We start from the raw sequence: 18,564 nt of genomic DNA on the forward strand, positions 1-18,564 counted from the left end.
TAAATGTTCGTTTGTTCAAAATCTTAAATCTCTGAAAGTTCTTCACCGATTGCTTTGAAATTTTGACACAACGTTGCATTCGAATGCGTGCATGTTTTTATATACCTATATTATATAGATGTCACACTTGTGACAGGTAAAAACATGCTTTTTTTGAAAAACAGCGCCATCTGTTGGACATAAAAGCATACCCACAAGCATTGTGAAATTAAACATATTACAAATGTGCGCTTTCTCTTTTCTTTCTTTTCCATTTAACCAGACTGAGCCACAGCAACGCATGGCCAGGTACAACTAGTTAATAATAAACATAGTATTATTATAGAAATGAAGTCCAGATCTTTTATGGTATAAAATTATTTCCAAAATCCATAACGTGAAACATAATTGGTCTGGGATCTATATATGTTGTTATAAACTATTATCATGTATTACATCATATATTTCTAAGTAGCCATCCTTTGTAGCTTGATATTTTTTAGCCATGGAGAGAAACATCTTCATATGTGTTATCCTTCTGAGCTTTGTAGTTGAAAAAGGGTTTGGATGTTTCTGCGATCATTATCCATGGAGTCCTTGGTCCAGATGTTCAAAAACGTGCAATTTTGGGACACAAAGCCGAACCAGGTTGGTACAAGAACAAGAAGATTTCTTTTCCCTGTAAGAGGAACTATAATTTCCACTTGATTAAGAAGATACTTAAACATGTATTCTAAGGATATTATAGACAAGCATATACATGTTTTAGTTTTCAATGATAATGAAGGGAAGAGGGAGGAAGTGTTGGAAGGTATTGAAAAGTGTTCCAATATCTAAGGGGCAAAGGGGGAGTGTGTGTCAAACTTTTCTCTAAAGCACCTAAAGGAGGACAAGAAGCAATGGATGGAAATTAATCAAGAGAACCAATCTAGAAATAAGGAAAAAATTCCTAACAGAACAGGAAATTAATCAGTGGAAAAGTTGCCTCTAGAAGTTGTGGCTACTCCATCAGTGGAAGCTTTTCCCTGTAGAGATTGGACAGTCATTTGTCTGAGACAGTTACTATAGGGTCTTGGTTTGAGATCTTCCAAACTCACTTTTGTGCCTCTCTTCCTCTTGAGAGAGCAGTAGGAATGGAAAGCATGAAGCTCTTCATGTGATAAGATTCCTCTCTGGTTTGGGATCCGTCCTCACAAAAATGAGCTTTATAGGTAATATGTGGCTATTTGCCATGCCTGCCAAATCCATAGCTAACCTTTGTGATGCTTGCTAAATGCATAAATAATAGAATGACCAGATGGAGTATATGTCTGCAGCATAGACAAAAGTAGCCCATAGGAATACAGGTGTATCTCCCCATCCTCATCTTCTTGGCATAAGATTCAGGATAAATGTACAATATCTTCATTTTGCAGGGCAAAAGTCCAAAATGATTATTATTATAAGAATTTTTGTGAACAACTGTGCCAATGGGCTGAATCTCGGCCTTGTAGCCAGCAAGCATGTCCCATAAACTGCCAACTCGGTGACTGGGAAGAGTGGTCAGAATGTGACCCATGTGTTAAAAAACAGGTAATTTGACCATGATATATGAGAAACAATGCAGTTGCCTCTATTTTCACATGCATGATGCAGAAAATGTTTCAGGCATTCTGAAATATGGATGCAGAGGGACAATATATTTTTTTTAAAGAAAAGGTACATGGAACCCCAAGTCCTAGTTCTATTTCCTGCATCAAGTACCAGGTTCTAGCTTTGCATGACCCACTAACAAAAATAAAGTGTCTCTACAGCTGAAATTTTAGATGAGGTTTGGAACTGTGAAGCCTACATTAATAAAATTTGTTTCATTTTTTCCCCATACATGGATTTCGCCTTTTAGTTCCGCATCAGGTCTCTTGAACAACCATCTCAGTTTGGAGGTCAGGCTTCTTGTGAGCAGCTGGTGGATGACCGGCCCTGTTTTCCAGAAAAATTATGCAAGATAGAGGAAGTGAACTGTGAAAATAAATTTCACTGTGATAACGGTAATCCCTATTTTATTATTTTTATGGTGAACTACAATAAACATTCAATTTAACCAGGGGAGTCTGAGGGGAGGAAGTAAAAAATAAAAAAAAACCAAGTAAAAAAAACACATCAACATGGTGGTCTCAACCAGGCAGTTGAAACTCCATCCCCTTTTACCTATGGGGGAGATTGTGTTGTTGTGGTCACCGCCATCTTGACTCTCCTGGATTTAACAGGTTTTGGTTAGCTGATTTAAGGCACATTAGAAAAATATGAAAATATATACCTTGCATAAAATATATATTCATAATATATGCAAAATTCCATTCCCATTTCACACAAGCCTAAAATAGGTAAAATGAATAAAATAAGTAAGCATAGCATCCCATTCATTTTTAATGGGAATTATTCTTTAATGGGCATGACTTTCCCTGTATTGGTCTGTTAAAACAAAGGTGTCCTGTTAATCATTCTTTAAATTCTGAACATGAAACTAATAATAGTACGGTTCCGACCTCATGACTTGTCAATATAAAATTCCACTTACGGTAGGTGTTATCAAAAGCAGTTACAATGATGTTTTCCCCAAGTAAACCGAATGACTCATTTGCCATGTTGTCCTTTCTGTGCTCATTAGATCTAGATTTTTTTAATCTCAACTTTATTATTACTTAAGGCAATAAACAAGTCTAAAATTCCTTCCTCCTTCTCCCCCTCCCCACAATAACAACCCTATGTAGTTGAGCTGGGAGAGAGCAGCTGGCCCAAAGTTACCCAGCCAACTTTCATTCATAATCTTCTAGCCTGGTGTCCTAACCACTACAGGAAACTGGCTCATTTCCCAATTAACCAGGGCAGTAGTATTTCCTAATAATGTTTTCATGCTCCCCTTTACCTGTTTTCCAAAGCCAGCAGTTTTTTTAATTCCAGTTTTGGGGAGATCTTGAATTATGACTGCCACATCTGAGTTCCAAAATCTGTGTCATTCACTAGACTGCACCAAAAAGCCAATGTTTTCTGTATCTTTGCTGCCATTTATGGTCCCCTGACCCAGCTAAGGGAATGCTACCTTAAGAGTAAGGTGGGGAACTCAGAATACCTGTCTACTCGGAGCAATGCCATAGAGTCAATGTTAGATTCTGTGTCTGAAACTGACAAAGCCACCATGATTTTTCCAAAACAGGACACTGTATTGCCAGGAAACTAGAATGTAATGGAGAAAATGACTGTGGAGACAATTCAGATGAACAAAATTGTCGGAAAATAAAGCCTGTCTGCAGGTCGAAAGTTGAAAGCATACCCAAGGTGCAACTCATGGGCCTCGGGTAATATACATGAAGAGCTCTTCTCCATTATTGAACAATGACAGCTAGTAGTCCTTGAGCTAACAAACAACTGTCTCAGCCTAACATGTTCATCCTTATATAACTGTAAAACAATATTGCTAGATGGTGGTGTTCTTATTTAGAGGACTAAGAGCATATTATGGAGTGATGGATTCCCTGGATAAGTGAAGTCTTGCCTGCATCATCAGTAAGGTGGTAACAACAAGGAAACCCATCGAAAATTATGGTACCACTAGAAGAATCCAGAAGTCAAGATTGTGGTTGTGACAATGACTGATGCACATCAAAAGGGTGTGGGCATTACTTGCTTTTTTGCAGCCATCATCTTGACTCTCTCAATCCCTCCCTGGTGACCCCTGGTGAACTCTCCGGGTGAACTCCCATAAACACCAACTATATAATCCTTTTGTCTTATTTAGGAGTGAAATAGTCTTTGGGGCCATTTAATGTAATTTCAAATCTGCCATGAACCTGTGCAGTGTATTTGAAAATTCCATAATTTTAGTTGGCTGGCATGCTCACAAAATAGAATAGCAATGTTGCTTATTCACAAGATTGTTGCCATGGCAGGTGTGGTCAATCACAAAAGATTAGTTTTACAGAATGTTCTCTTCCATGCCAGTCTGAACTTTGTAGGGTTCATATAAATGTAGATACTCGCATACCTGCTTTCTATTCATTTTAATAAATTAAAATATAATTTGTAAAATTTGATAGGATATGTAGCCTGGTGCCCACTATGGGAGCTGTCTAAGAGCTCATATGGGCTTATTTGTTTGTTTGTTTATCCATCCAATTGATATGGCTGCCTCTCTCAACTATTGACTCTAGGTGGTGAACTGAATTAAAATAAAATAAAAACAATTATAAACATTACAAAAATTAAATATCAAACTCAAATCAGTAATACAACCAAAAAGCAGTGGCTGTAAAAACACTCAGAGGTCCAGGGCCAGGCACAAAACTACATTTTTAGGGCCTTACAAAAGGCCATCAAATCAGGCTCATTCTGATTTCTGGAGAGAGAATGTTCCACAAGGTGGATACTACAGCAGAAAAGGCACATCTACTAGGTCCTGCCAATGACCATTCTTTGGCTGATGGGATCCAGAGCATGCCCAACCTGCCTGCCTGGATAAAAACAACTGAGGAAAGAAAGTTCCAGGTAGCCAATCCAAAAACATGAAGAGATTTAAAGGTGAAAACCAGCATCTTCAATTGCACCAAAAAGAACAGTGACAATCAATGCAGCTCATGGAGTTTTGGTGTTATATGTGTTTCATAACTGCACCACTTATTACCTATGTCACCACATTCTGCACCAGTTGAAGTTTTGGAATGCATTTCAAGGGCAGTCCCATGTAGAGCACATTGCAGTAACCCAGACGAGAAATCAGAAGTGCTTATCATTGTTCTGATTATCTTTCTTTTATTACAATGATGTTCTAGGTATCATATCCTGGCTGGAGAAACCCGTGGAGAAGTTCTTGATAATTCATTCAACAATGGTAGCTGTGTTCTGCTGAAAAGTGAAAATCAAAGAACTAGATATCGTTTACCTGCTAACCTCTATAATGTCACTTTTGAGGTGATTAAAAAAGTTTTAATAAGACTGGGTACTATATTAGCCATTGAACAATTTCAGTGTATATTCATCAACTTTTCTCCTAGGTTTTTATCTCCATTTAGTTAGCCACCTAAGAACTGGAAGATGTCTTAAGAGCCTTCCAGAAGACCAAGGTGGGGGCCAATCTAACTATGGGAGGAATGATGTCCCAAAGAACAAAGAAGATTCTCCTTTGTTCTTGAATGTCAAATGACATTCCTTGGTAGGCTGGATCTATAACATGCCTCTCCTGTCTGAGCTAATGGGAATGTTCATTTGTGTTGCATTAAAGCAGTAAAAAAGAACCTTTATTTAACATTGAGCAGATCAATCAGGTGTTTAGTGAAACTAAGCTGATGGGAATATCACTAGTATTTCAGTCTGTGGATGATGAGATGGAGCCATAGAGAAAATAGCCAGGCCAACACAATTTTGTCTGAATTTCATGACTCAACCTTCACTCCTACATGCTTAATTGCAATGTTGTGATGCATGTTCAAATGAGACAGAGTTTGCAACCATAACAAGTGGTTTGTTGTTTGCTGCTCCCCCGCCCATATTCGCACTTTGAACACCCAAGTTTCAAATGTGCTTGTTGCTGAAGCAAATGGGATCCCAATGGGATTTCTTAATACAGGGACTTCTGAACTCTTGGCCCAATCTATAAGTCTATACCAGCATTCATATATGAAACTGTAGACATTTTTGCATATAAATGTTTTTTAAAATATTATTTTTTCCAAACAATTATTTTTTACAAAAGCTAAAAAATTTATTTTTGATGCCTTTTAATTCTCCTGCCTCTCTTCCAAGAACTCATCTGTAATTATACAAATCTCTGTTCATAGGTGAAAACTCAAGAAGATAATGTGATAGCAGAGTCCTACACCAGCTTAACACCCATGACCCGTTCTCATAGTCAAACCTCATCTTCTCGGAGTGTTGGGAGAGGTACTTCTGGAATCCCCTATTTTTGGGGGTCAATAACAACCACAACATCAACATCATCTTATCAGTTCAAGCAAGCCATTAAAGCATCCCAAAAAATGGTAAGAATCTGTATCCTTGGAAGTAAGCTCTTCTATATTACAGGCAGTCCTCATTTAGAGACCACAATTGGGATTGGCAGCTCAGTTTTTAAGCAAAGCTAAGTGAAACCACAACTGTGCTTATGGTATGATTTCAAAGCTTTCCTTTCCTTTAAAGACGTATTATAAATATGAGGACTGGACATTTTTCTTCACTGTTGTAATTTTAAATGATGATAAACAAGGCAGTTATTAATTGAAGACAACTTGTGTAGCAGGGGTCCCCAAACCCTGGGCCATGGCCCACTACCAGGCCACAACCTGTTCAGAACCGGACCGTGCAAGTGGCTGGCCAGTGCACGGACGAGCACAGCTTGACTTGCAGGAGCCACAGGCTGGCACCCACATGTGCATCTCAACTTGCATGAGCGGCGGATCGGTTCCCTCTCTCCCTCCCCCACCAGGCCACCAAGTTATAAAGGTTGGGGACCACTGTTATATAGACTTTTATTGCTACTATGGTATTCTGCTATAATCACTTGGAGGTAGTGGCATTTGGGTGGTGGGGGGGCACCAAGATGGCAGACAGAGAGTTGCAATATAAGCGGACAGAAGAATGCATATAAATGTTCTAGTTTAATGTTGACTTAGTTCCCTATTGCAGTTTCAGCTGATTTAACTGCCTTTCTTTTTAAAAAATGGAGCCAGCTCCAGTGGAAGTTTCCTCCAAGAGAGACATTTGTTTGTAAGCAAACATCATTATTTTGCTTAAAATTTAAGGTCCCTTTAATGAAGGTGTGCACAACTTGGTCCTTCCTATTGTGAAATTACTTATAATAGCCAATTGTTTTTATCTGATTGATTGTTTGCTATCAAGTCATTTTTGATTCCTAATGACCACAGAGATAGATTTTCTCCATGATAATCCAGTCCTAATCTGGTATTTCAAGTCTTCCATTGGTGTATTCATCACCAATTATTCAGGCTTCTCATTTGGTTTCTTTGAAGTGCTGGTTCAGCAACACCTGGCAACCCATAGGTTTCTCATTCACTTTTCTCTTATATTGTGGACATAGTGCTTGAATTCTGCTGGGCAATGGTCCAATAGAAATCTGTAAATGTCATTCCTTGATTTCCATTCTCAGTTTTCCTCATATTACCAGTTCCATCGCTTACATGTGTCTCGAAACAGAGATTAGGGGAGAAACGGAGGAGGTTGCAGGTTTGTCTCTAGGTTTTGGGAAACTCCTTGCCTGGAGCAGTACTGTCCATTTTCTTTCTCTTGGACCCCATCTGCATCATTGGCTGCATTGGCTGCCTGTGGCCTTCCGGGTGCGCTTCAAGGTGCTGACTATCATCTTTAAAGCGCTCCATGGCATCGGACCCGGATACCTTCGAGACCGCCTCCTGCCGCAGATTACCTCCCATCGACCTGTACGCTCCCATAGAGTGGGTCTCCTCAGGGTGCCGTCGGCCAGACAGTGCCGGCTGGCGACCCNTCAAGACTTGGTTATTCCAGCTTGCAGGACTGGCCTAGGGTAATTTTTAGAGGGGTTTTAATTATATTTTAAATTGGACAATCTTCAAATATTTCTTTTAATTAATTTTAAATCTGTATTGTTTTTTATGTATTTTAATTGATTGTCAGCCGCCCTGAGTCCTACGAGGAGAAGGGCGGGATATAAATCTAAATAATAATAATAAATCTAAATAATAATAATAATAATTACTTAAAATGGAACCGGAAGGGAGAAGAGAGATGAACAGAAAGGGATCCACAGTGGGCCTCTTCTTAGATGAGACTCTTGTCAGGTGTTCAGACTATATAGAACAACTAATCTCTTTAGCAGCTACTTGAACAGGTAGTCCTTGAGCCCAAACAGGTAGTCCTTGAGCCCAAAATTTCTGTTGTTAAGTGAGACATTTGTTAAGTGAGTTTTGCCCCATTTTATAACCTCATTGCACTTGATAAGTTAGTAACATGGTTGTTAAGTGAATCTGGCTTCCCCATTGATTTTGCTTGTCAAAAGGTTGCAAAAGGTGATCACACAACATTGGGACCCAGCAATGGTCATAAGTATGAGTCAGTTGCCAAGCATCTGAATTTTGTTCACATTATTGTGGAGATGCTACAAAGGTCGTAAGTGTGAAAAACAGTCATAAATCACTTTTTTCAGTGCTGTTGTAACTTTGAACAGTAAGTCAAGGACTACCTGTATTTATTTATGTAATTTATTTATATAATATATATGGCCACCCCTCTCATTCAGGTTCCTCTGAGTTGCATACAAGGCTTAAAAACCTAAAAGGTCATGGACAAAAAGAAAGCATGAGAGACAATAACATTCCGTATCTATTTTGTTATGTTTCCCAGTCTTCCAATTATATTAGGATCCATAAGGTGTTTGCAGTTTCAAATTTCACAACGAAGGAGCAAGATCTACAGCTCTCTGAGGTGTTCTTAAAGTCTCTCAACAACCTGCCTCTGGAGTACAACTATGCCCTATACAGCCGGATTTTTGATGACTTTGGGACACATTATTACACATCTGGTTTATTAGGAGGCAAATATGACCTTCTGTACCAGTTTAGTGAGGAAGAAATAAAAAATTCAGGTATGTGGGTCCATATGGTGTGAGTGCTGAAGATAAAGTATCTATATCTTTGTTTCTGATGATTTGCTTAGAAATTAAGAGTTTAAGCAGGGAGGATGGGTCTCTCAATGGTAATTAATCCAACAAGCAAAAACAAGCAAAACAACAGAAATAAAGAATTCTACATATTATCTTATGGCTAGTGCTATTATAAAATACTGAGAATAAAAAATATAAATAAGAAATAATTGAACACTCTCCACAAGAATTTCTCTATGGTGTTGGGTAATAATTTAATATGGATTCAATATGGGGGGGGGGATCATGGATTCTCTTGGATGAATCCAAGGAGAAAAGAAGAGTGTTGTTTTCCTGTAGTAGAGACAGAGCTGGAGGGGGATTGTATTTACTTTCCAAATGGTTTCTGGAATGCCCTGCAATCATGTGCTCAACCCAAGGAGCACCAGGAGAAGGGAGGAGCCTCATAGAGTTGCCATAATAAGAGTTGGTTTAAATTATAGGATCTCCATTGACCGCCTTTCCTCTGCAGTTCCTGACACCTTTTGAAGCTTCCAGAATAATGTGGGAGATAGCCATTTGGACTGTAGGAAGGCTATGAAATGGAGATTCAACCTAGAAATAAAGAGGAATTTCCTGATGGTAGGAATGATTAATCAATGGAGCAGCTTATTCCCCAGAGTTGTGGATGCTCCATTGCTGGATGTGTTCAATAAAAGATTGGACAACCACTTGTCTCAGATAACATGACCAGGGTGTTGAACTAAAAGATCTCCAAGGTCCCTTCCAGCTCTAGGATTCTGTGATTCTGTGAAATCATCAAAATAACTTCTTTTATTTTCTATCAGTATGAGCATTTTCAGCAGCAGTCTACAGGTAATCTTTGACTTACAACCACAATTGGACCAGGAGTGCCATTGTAAATCAGTGTAATTGTAAAGGAAGTCATAACATGACCACACTGATTTATGAAGGTAATCCTGGTACTACCTGATGTGATCATTAACTGAAAATTGGGGAGACGGGATTAAGCAAATATCCTCCCCCAATGAAAGCCATTCTGGGCTTAGTCCCACTCACCCAACTTCAGTAAGTTAAGGGACGGCTCCAACTTCTCCCACCTGCCTAACTCTCTCTCCCATTGCTGCCCCTTCACTGCTCTACTACAGCCTACCTTGCAGAATGGCTAGTAGCTCATCCATCTCTGGAGCTGCTTTCTGCATCCTGGGAATCTACAGTCACATTGGTCCAGCCCCAACTACAGTTGTCCTTGCTACCCTGCACTCCAAGACCCCTACCATTGTGTGCTCCACCATTCCAGCTGATCTGTGCCATCTTCTTGCTCTCACTGCTGACAAAATGTGCTTGCCCTGGCCCTTCATGCCAAAAAGCTCTTTGGTACACAGCCAGAAAAAAAGCCAGCCAGCCAAAGCAAGCTCATCTGTTCCATGCTTCAAGGCTAGTCTGGGGTAGAGCTTCCAGGTATGCTGCAGATCTTCACCCACTTGTTGCTTGCATCTTTGCTTTCTTGTTTCTACTTCTTGCTAGCCCAGAAAGGTTATAGAAGAAAATATATAAAAAGAAAATTTATATATATATATATATTTCAGCACCAATGTAACTCTGAATGGTTGTTGAATGAATATCATAAGTCAAGGACTACCTGTATTCAGGATGCCACCATATTTTATCTAAGTGAAATACAACTTTCCAAAAGAAAAACCAGAAAGATTAGAAGGAAAAGATTTGCTACCATTAATATATTCTCATTGAACCTAACATGGTTCTTCCTGCGTTGACTTTAGGAACTTCAGACTACCTCAGGAGATGTTGATACAGTTCTACAGCAGAATTATTGAGTCTGTCATCTGTACTTCTATAACTGTCTGTTTGATACAGCAACTAAATAGGTCAGGTACAGACTCCAATAGTTAGTTTAGAACTGCAGAAAAAATAACTGCAACCAGCCTGCCTTCCATAGACGACCTGTATATTGTATAGGTCCAAAGGAGGGCAGAAAATATCTACAGACTCTTCACATCCTGGACATAAACTGTTTCAACTTCTTCCCTCAGGATGCCACTATAGGGCATTGCATGCCAAAACAACTAGACACAGGGACAGTTTTTTCCCCTTGTTCCATCACTCTGCTGGACACCTAGTCCTCACAGTATTGTCTTATGTCTAAGTATATTTACCCACAGAATGGGACGACTCACAGCAGTCACCTCGTTGTGGCCAATTTATCACAGCCAACTCGCCACAACTCAAAATGGCCTATTTGCCACAGGACAACTCGCCATGGGACAATTTAACAATTCAATTTAATTATTTAAAATAAATAAAAAATTATGTCATTCACATTTCATTCTGCCCTTCCTTTTGCATCCTTTCTTTAGTGATTCTATTTAATCATTTCTTTGATATGAGTGTAACTTTTGTCCTGCAGCAAGTTGTCCCATGGGAATGAGCTGTCTTGCAACAAGTTGGCCACAGCAAAATGGCTGTGGCGAATTGTGATAGACTATTTACCCATGTTGCATGACTGTAGTATTATTAACCTTCTTATCTTCTCTACTACCCCCTCTTTTTGGTATCATTATTATGATTATTATTACTCTGTTGCTTCAAATGTACATTGAGAGCTTTTCTGCACCAGAGACGAATTCCTTGTGTTCTAATCACACTTGACCAAATAAAGTATTCTATTCTATTTTAAATTCTTCTTTTTAGCCAAATACAATGCTATTGGGTTCATCCCAATCAGTTGTGACTTGTTATTGAATTCTGTTTTAGTGCAAGATATTTTGTGATACTGAACTTGGATTCTTCTCTTTGTTAATGAAATTTGGAGCTCCTACTGAGAAAAGTTCCCAGGTGTTGCCTTTCCCAAGCCTGTTTAAGAAAACTAAAGAAAAAAATTCAATTTAATGTGTCCATGTGGTAATTGGAAGGTGAAAAAAAGGGTAGGAATCACCTAGATATAAAATCTCCTAAATTTTTAGTGTACAAATAAAAAGCTTTTAAAAATCATTTACACTGAAAAGAAAATCTAAAAATTTCTTTCAGGAGTCATAGAACAAAAAAGTCAAGATGGTGGCCGGAATGATGCAATCAAAGCCTTATCTCTAATGCACATTAAAAATAAGGTAGGGCTGCAATTACACAGTCATAGATACCATCTTGACTTTTTATTATCCCCTCTCCTTCCTCAGAGAACCCCGTGTACCTTGCAATTTGAAGGTAAAAAAATGGTAGGTTGGCCAGGTAATGTCATTTTTAAAGATTGTATACTATAATGCTTGACAACTTGAATAATTTGAGAAATTTTATTTTCTGTTTTTACTATTAAATTATACCTAGGTTTAACAACAGAACAAGTGCAAAACTGTGTAAATACAGAGACACAGAAATATGTTTTCTTCATTAAGTCAACTGAACATTATGGATATTGCAGCCAAAATAAGCTTACAGAACGCCATGAAGGTAAACAACATTTTCAATCAATCAATCAATCCAATATGGGGTTTAGAGGTTTAAGGCACTTCTTTTACCCCATAAAACATACAACACACCCACAGACAAACGCACACACACACCATTATATTGTCCTATATATTAGGTTCTTCTCATTCCCCAGATTTAGTGGCTCCTAATAAAGGTCCATTGTCCAGTGTAAGCAACCAGAACCACTCTGTCAATAATCCCAAATAGATGCTTTATTGCTGACCATCTATAATACAAGAATCTTGCTAGATTGGCTCTTCTGGGGAAATGGTAGATACAGATCTCAGATGTTTCTCCCCCCACACACACCAACTCCAAGCTGGAATGTCTCTTTACTCCCCTTGGAGCCCCCCACCCCACCCCCACCACGCTCCTTCAGCCAGTGAATCCACCACATCCATGCAGTTAAATATATAACTCTTCTGTGTAATTCATCCATTTTAGGTTCCATGTTGAAGTCATCTGAACGGTCTATTTCTCTGGTTAAGGGTGGGCAGGCACAGTATGCTGCAGCTCTAGCCTGGGAACGAAAAGGCTCTTTGCCAGGACATGAGATCTTTAATAACTGGCTGGAATCAGCCAAAACCAATCCAACTGTGATTGATTTTGAGGTAAGTGATAAAAGATAAGAGGAAAATAGAATGTCCTACTTCAAAGGTCAAAGCTCCCGTGAACAGAAGAAGAAGAAGAAAAAGAGGATGTTGCATATTTTGAATGAATGCTACAGTATTTAAAATGGTCAGATCTTGTGATATCCTCTCTTATTTTATTTATGGAGGTGGTAACAACTAAACTCCATGCCTCTCCTGATATTATGCTTTTGAGACTGCGGAAGGCAATCATTCCCAGATAGAAGGCCCAAACTAATATTTCTTTGGTTTAAAGAAGTCTGCTGGGACAACTTTTGAGAAATTAAATATAATTCTTTCTTTCTTAGGTTTCCCCCATTGTGGATTTGGTGAAGAACTTCCCATGCTCTGCAACAAAACGTTTTAATCTCAGGAAGGCCTTTTCTGAATATATGAGAAAATATGATCCCTGCCACTGTGCCCCGTGCCCCAATAATGCTCAGCCAGTTTTATCTGAAACTGGATGCCTCTGTGTGTGTGAGTCTGGAACATATGGAAGCAACTGTGAGCTGCGAGCCCCTGACTATAGATCAGGTATTTTTACAACAGCTCCATCTTATTTTATTATACAATTCCCATGACGGTAACAAGTTTTGCACAAGAATAATGGTGCCCTTGCATTGAAGTTTCAGTTTTTGCTATGGTATAAATAAGGTAGCTAAAAGAGCTAGAAAGTCCTAAGGTCAAATTTAATTTTAGGCAAAAACTAAAATTTTGGGCAAAAACTAAAATTAGCAAAACCATTCTCTATCCTACGCTTGTCCTACAAGTAAAAATATGTGCAAAATATTATATGTTGTTATATGTCATAAAATGTTATTATAGCTTACATAGCAGTTTTACATCATTGAGAAAAGGCATATAAATTCATTTCCATGCTGAAAAGATACAACAGATGTAATTGATAGGTGGACAATCTTTAAAGCGCCTGAAACTTTCCAAAGTGCCTGAAGGCAGGACAAGAAGCAACGTGGAAACTAACCAAAGAGAGAAGCAACCTAGAACTAAGGAGAAACTTCCTGACAGTTAGAACAATTAACCAGTGGAACAACCTGCCTCCAGAAGCGGTGAATGCTCCAACACTGGAAGTTTTTAAGAAGAAAAATGGACAGCCATTTGTCCGAAATGGTATAGGGTTTCCTGCCTGAGCAGGGGGTTGGACTAGATGACCTCCAAGGTCCCTTCCAACTTTATCATCATCATCATCATCATCATCAATCATCATCATCATCATCATCATCATCATCATCATCATTATTATTATTATTATTATTATTATTATTATTATTATTATTATTATTATTATTATTATTATTATTATTAAAGGATCAGGTCCAATTCAGCCTTCTGACTATACAATGAATTTCTAGTGGCTTGGTAACATTATTGAACAAACCTTAGGGACTTTTGTTCTCTCTTTCTCTTTTTCTTTCTCTCTCTTTCTTTTCTTTCATCACTGGAGATAACATAGCTGTAGTTTATAATAGAAAGTTGAAAAAACATTCCAGAAAAAGGCAACTAGAATCAATTTCTTTACTGTTGTAAAGAAAACAACATGAGGGCATAATGAACAATTGAGAATCAAGTTTTGGAGTCTTTTCTTTAGTAATGTACCAATGTTTTAAGATGTTTATAACTCTGCCATGAGTAATAGAACATACACTTGATTTCTGAATTTGACTTTTTCCATCTTTGTCTTTCTCAAATTGGGGAAAATCTTTAAAAATATCATAGGAAATAAATTCATTTCTTAGAAAACTAAAATAAGATCAGAACAGAATGCTGCACAAAATTTAAAAGTCAATATAAAATTACATTTTTAAAAACTAATCAGCAAATCAGACACACAGTATAATAGTAGTTAGGTTAAAAGTAGATAGAATGCCTTTGAAAATTAGAAATGTGTTCTTTGCATGATGCATATTAACATCATGTGTTGTTAATATGACTACTGTGTTGGAATTCCATCACATTGCATACTGTAGGTATTGCAGTCCAAATTACTGATGCAGGCTAGGCGGTAGTAGCAGTTGAGATTCAAGAAACTGGGGGCATCAAGATGGAGAAAGCTGAAATATGGATAGACTGTTTTGCTCATATCAAGACTGTATGGCCAAGGCTACAAAATGATTGTGTTGTTTTGCACTCCAGTTGCAGTAGACGGCTACTGGAGTTGCTGGTCAGCATGGAGTGCTTGTGATGCATCTTTTAAGAGGCAAAGAACTCGGCTATGCAACAATCCTGAACCCATGAATGGAGGAAAACCTTGTAAAGGTGACGCTGAAGATGAGGAACGGTGTTTTATCTCAATGTTTAAAAGCCAGTAAGATATGTATTATTATAAAATACCAGGGGGATTCTCACCCGCCAAGATTTTGTTAAAGTAACAGAATGTGCATCTTGATATCAGTGCAGGCCTCCTCCATTTTGATGCATGTTTTAACCTTTGGTTTCCCTTTTGCATGCCTATGGGTAATGATCTCAGGACCCAACTGTGTATTATTCAAGAAAGGAGGGGAAAAATATGTGGCCTTCCAGATGTCTTTGTGAGATGAGGAAGTCCAAAATCTCATTGCATAGAAAGTGAATCTTTAAAAGAGCATAAAGGATATAAAGTATGATAGTCCCCATTAACACCTGAAAAGGTGATTGCTAAAGTAAGTTAAATGTCCCCTTTCAGATCCCTCAAATGGATGCAGCCCAAGGAATTTTGTTCCCAGCATTTTGAAATTGAGGAAGCCATTTTCCAAGGACCCTTTAAATCTGAAAGAAGTAGGCAGAGCAAATCAGAAAGCTATAAATATCCCTCCTAAAAATTGGGGGCTGTCAAATGTAAAACGAATGTAACAGAATTGGATATTTGTCTTTGGCCTATCAGATTGTTTGCAATCCACTGATTATCTATGACTTTTTGCGTTATGGTTTTCTTTTTAATGAATTCCTAAATGGACAATGTTACAATTACAGGGGTGCTACTTGTGTAAATGATGATGACTATACTGAAGAAGGACGGATAAAACCTAAATGTGACACAGGATGTTTCACTCCAGAAGCACCAGAAAATGGATTCATCAGGGTTAGTAGCATTTAATGGACTAGAGAAGACTCTGACACTTGTCTAAGTGGATCCCAAATAGCACTAATGCTAAAGTGCCCTTTTAGGCTCTTGAAATAAGGTGCTCCAAGAAATGAATTTGTGAGATCCTATCACAATTCAACCCCTTACATGTGTTGGGAATGTAATGTAAGAATTCTCAGAGAGGAATTTGAGGAGTTGATTCCTAATATTTCTAGAGAGTGTTATATTGGAAAAGATGAACGTACTGTTCATACTTCTGTTCCAGAGATATTGTAAATCTCTAACAAACACAGATATTAAGGAGTTGATCGAAAGGTCTGAGAAATTAATTCCAGTAAATAGGTGGATTTATAGACACCTTGATTTATGTGAATGGCCATATATTTACAAGACCACTTGAAAAAGATTCACATGATTATTATAAAGGGGAGAAATTGTAGTTGCCATCCAAAATTGAATTTAAAATGAATTATTTCAAAATATCTCCTATTAAAGATGTAAAAGAATTTTGCCTCAAATTCTATTGGGAACAAATGAGAGTGTACAATTCCCATTGGACCTTTCGACAAGCCAAAGTCTTGCATCCTCCTTTAGTTATAAAGAAAATTTGTCTTAAAAATTCTAAATTGGTTTCCTTTTTTTGAAGTACATTCTCTTTAGCCCTACCTTCTTTTGTTATGTTTATTTTATAACTTCTTTAATTCCTGATACTTTTGTTGCTACCATGAGAACTCAAATTATTGTAGTATTGTATCAGTCCCTCTTTCAAAGTCTAAAACATCTAATTCATGTAATGAATATTCCACTTATTGCACTAAACTTTTACTTTGTAGAATGAAAAACCGTGCTATGATGTTGGAGAACAAGCAGAAGTGCTTTGCTTCAGTGGCTATTTTCGCTCAGGATACCCATTCTTTAGCTGCCTGCCGGACAAAACATGGGCACAACAACAGAACGTTGAGTGCCAATGTAAGAAACAGAATACATTGGATAAAAAGAAATAAATCAAATGCCTTATGATTAATAATATATCCCTTCAAGAGAGAAATAAGAAAACATAAGTTTGGATCTTTAAACTCATTGAGGTCAAGTGGAATTCTGAGCAAAGGGCCACTTTTTTCCACAAACGTACTCTAATGATAACTAAATATTGATCCAGACCTCAGTTTCAACTTCCCAATCCAAATGCCTTGATATAGTGTTATCCATCAGCATACAGTGCAGACTAAAATACTTTGTTCAGTCTAATATTAAGCATTTTAATGTATAGATATCCTCATTTTCTTTGAGAAGCAATTCAACACTTGGTATGCCCCAATAGAAGAATAGAAAAAAGTTGTATTTTACTCCAAAGAGACGATGGCATGTATCAGTCCAATTTTACTCCTAATAATCCTATTGTTGTTTAGGAAACAGCTACATGTTACACTCAGAATGAGCCAACATAATGCAGTGGCCAGGACACCTTTACTTGACCAGAAAGACTTTGGTTCAAATTCCTACTCATGAATTAAAATGACTTAATTTAACTTTAATCAATCATATAAAATTGTATGAAAACATATGCAGCTCTGAGTTCCTTAGGGAAAAGTTAAGAATATATAATTCTTACATGAAAGATGAGGCTAAATATAATTAATAATTGTATTACTATAATTATTTGTAATCTCACCTTTCCTGTAAGATGAAGAAAAATAGAAAGCATTCATGTGTTGGTGGCTGTTCATGTTTCATCAGGAAAAGAGGTATAACCATATGGATTTAAATAGGCCTCTGGTTTCTCTCAGCATCCAGAAAAAGCAAAATCAAGTTTCTGGCTGTTTTGCACGTAGAGAAGGATGGTGCTAAAGCAGTGTTTCTCAACCTTGTCAATTTTAAGATGTGTGGACTTCAACTCCCAGAATTCCCCAGGAATAACTTCCTAGCCAGCTTCAGCTGAAATGTTCAGGGGGGGAGGGGAGAAGGGAGAAAAAAGTAATATGTGACTATTAAGGACAGTTTACTATTTAAAATTTTCTTTAATTTCTCTAAATATTTTTGGTTAATTTTAGACCATATTTGAGTGCTTTTTAGATTTTTGGTCCTAATATAAGGAGATTTTTAAAATCCTAGTTTTATTCTAACGCTTGATTTGTATACTTGTGTTGTACTTTTATATTGCGTATAGACCTACTGTATATATTTGAATATATTGCTCGATCATGTTTTGTTACATAACAATATTTAAATCATAACATTTTTTTTCTTAAACTCCAGGGTTGGCTTGTGACAGACCATCAGTTTCCGATGCTGTCCATGTGACCCCATTTAAAATTCAGTATGACATTGGGGACAAGATCCACCTGAGCTGTCCTAGAGGTTACAGTCTTACAGGCCCAGGGACTTACAAATGTGGGGACCAAACGTCCTGGATCCCTGCTATTCTGAGCTCACTTGATTGCAGGAAAAGTATGTTTCACGATTGTTCATTAGTGTTATTTTCTTCTCTTTTTTGCTTGCTATTCTGTGTTGAAGATTTAGTGATGGGAGTATTTGTACATCAAGAAAGATAGAATGTACTTTGAGAATTACTAATAAACCTATAATTTGGGGTAAATCTGCAATGAGGTCTTACTTAGTCCATCTAAATAAAGCAGTGATAAGAATGGAAAATTGTGCAAAAGGAGTGTGAACTCAGCCTGATTTGAAGCATGTGCTCAGAAGTGCTTTGTCCTTTAATTCTGCTAGATGTACAGCCAATCCTTTATTTCCCAGAGACTGTATCTTAT

General features: G+C 37.7%; 1 protein-coding gene across 1 annotated transcript in view; it reads left to right on the plus strand.

Annotated features, from left to right (window-relative positions):
- The first annotated feature begins 478 nt into the window (after positions 1-478).
- The window catches only part of LOC107291123 (complement component C6), a 23,966-nt gene continuing 5,880 nt past the window's right edge, over positions 479-18,564 (plus strand). The window contains exons 1-14 of the mRNA XM_015820085.1: positions 479-627; positions 1,395-1,551; positions 1,862-2,006; positions 3,173-3,314; positions 4,785-4,923; positions 5,790-5,990; positions 8,344-8,584; positions 11,945-12,067; positions 12,533-12,699; positions 13,026-13,251; positions 14,869-15,040; positions 15,685-15,793; positions 16,630-16,765; positions 18,053-18,244. Coding sequence (XP_015675571.1) covers positions 485-627; positions 1,395-1,551; positions 1,862-2,006; positions 3,173-3,314; positions 4,785-4,923; positions 5,790-5,990; positions 8,344-8,584; positions 11,945-12,067; positions 12,533-12,699; positions 13,026-13,251; positions 14,869-15,040; positions 15,685-15,793; positions 16,630-16,765; positions 18,053-18,244 — 2,293 coding nt within the window. The 5' untranslated portion in view covers positions 479-484. The remainder of the gene's footprint in view (positions 628-1,394; positions 1,552-1,861; positions 2,007-3,172; positions 3,315-4,784; positions 4,924-5,789; positions 5,991-8,343; positions 8,585-11,944; positions 12,068-12,532; positions 12,700-13,025; positions 13,252-14,868; positions 15,041-15,684; positions 15,794-16,629; positions 16,766-18,052; positions 18,245-18,564) is intronic.

The sequence above is a fragment of the Protobothrops mucrosquamatus genome, unplaced genomic scaffold, assembly GCF_001527695.2.
Source record: "Protobothrops mucrosquamatus isolate PMUCROS unplaced genomic scaffold, P.Mucros_1.0 scaffold1061, whole genome shotgun sequence".
NCBI classification, from domain to species: Eukaryota; Metazoa; Chordata; class Lepidosauria; order Squamata; family Viperidae; genus Protobothrops; species Protobothrops mucrosquamatus.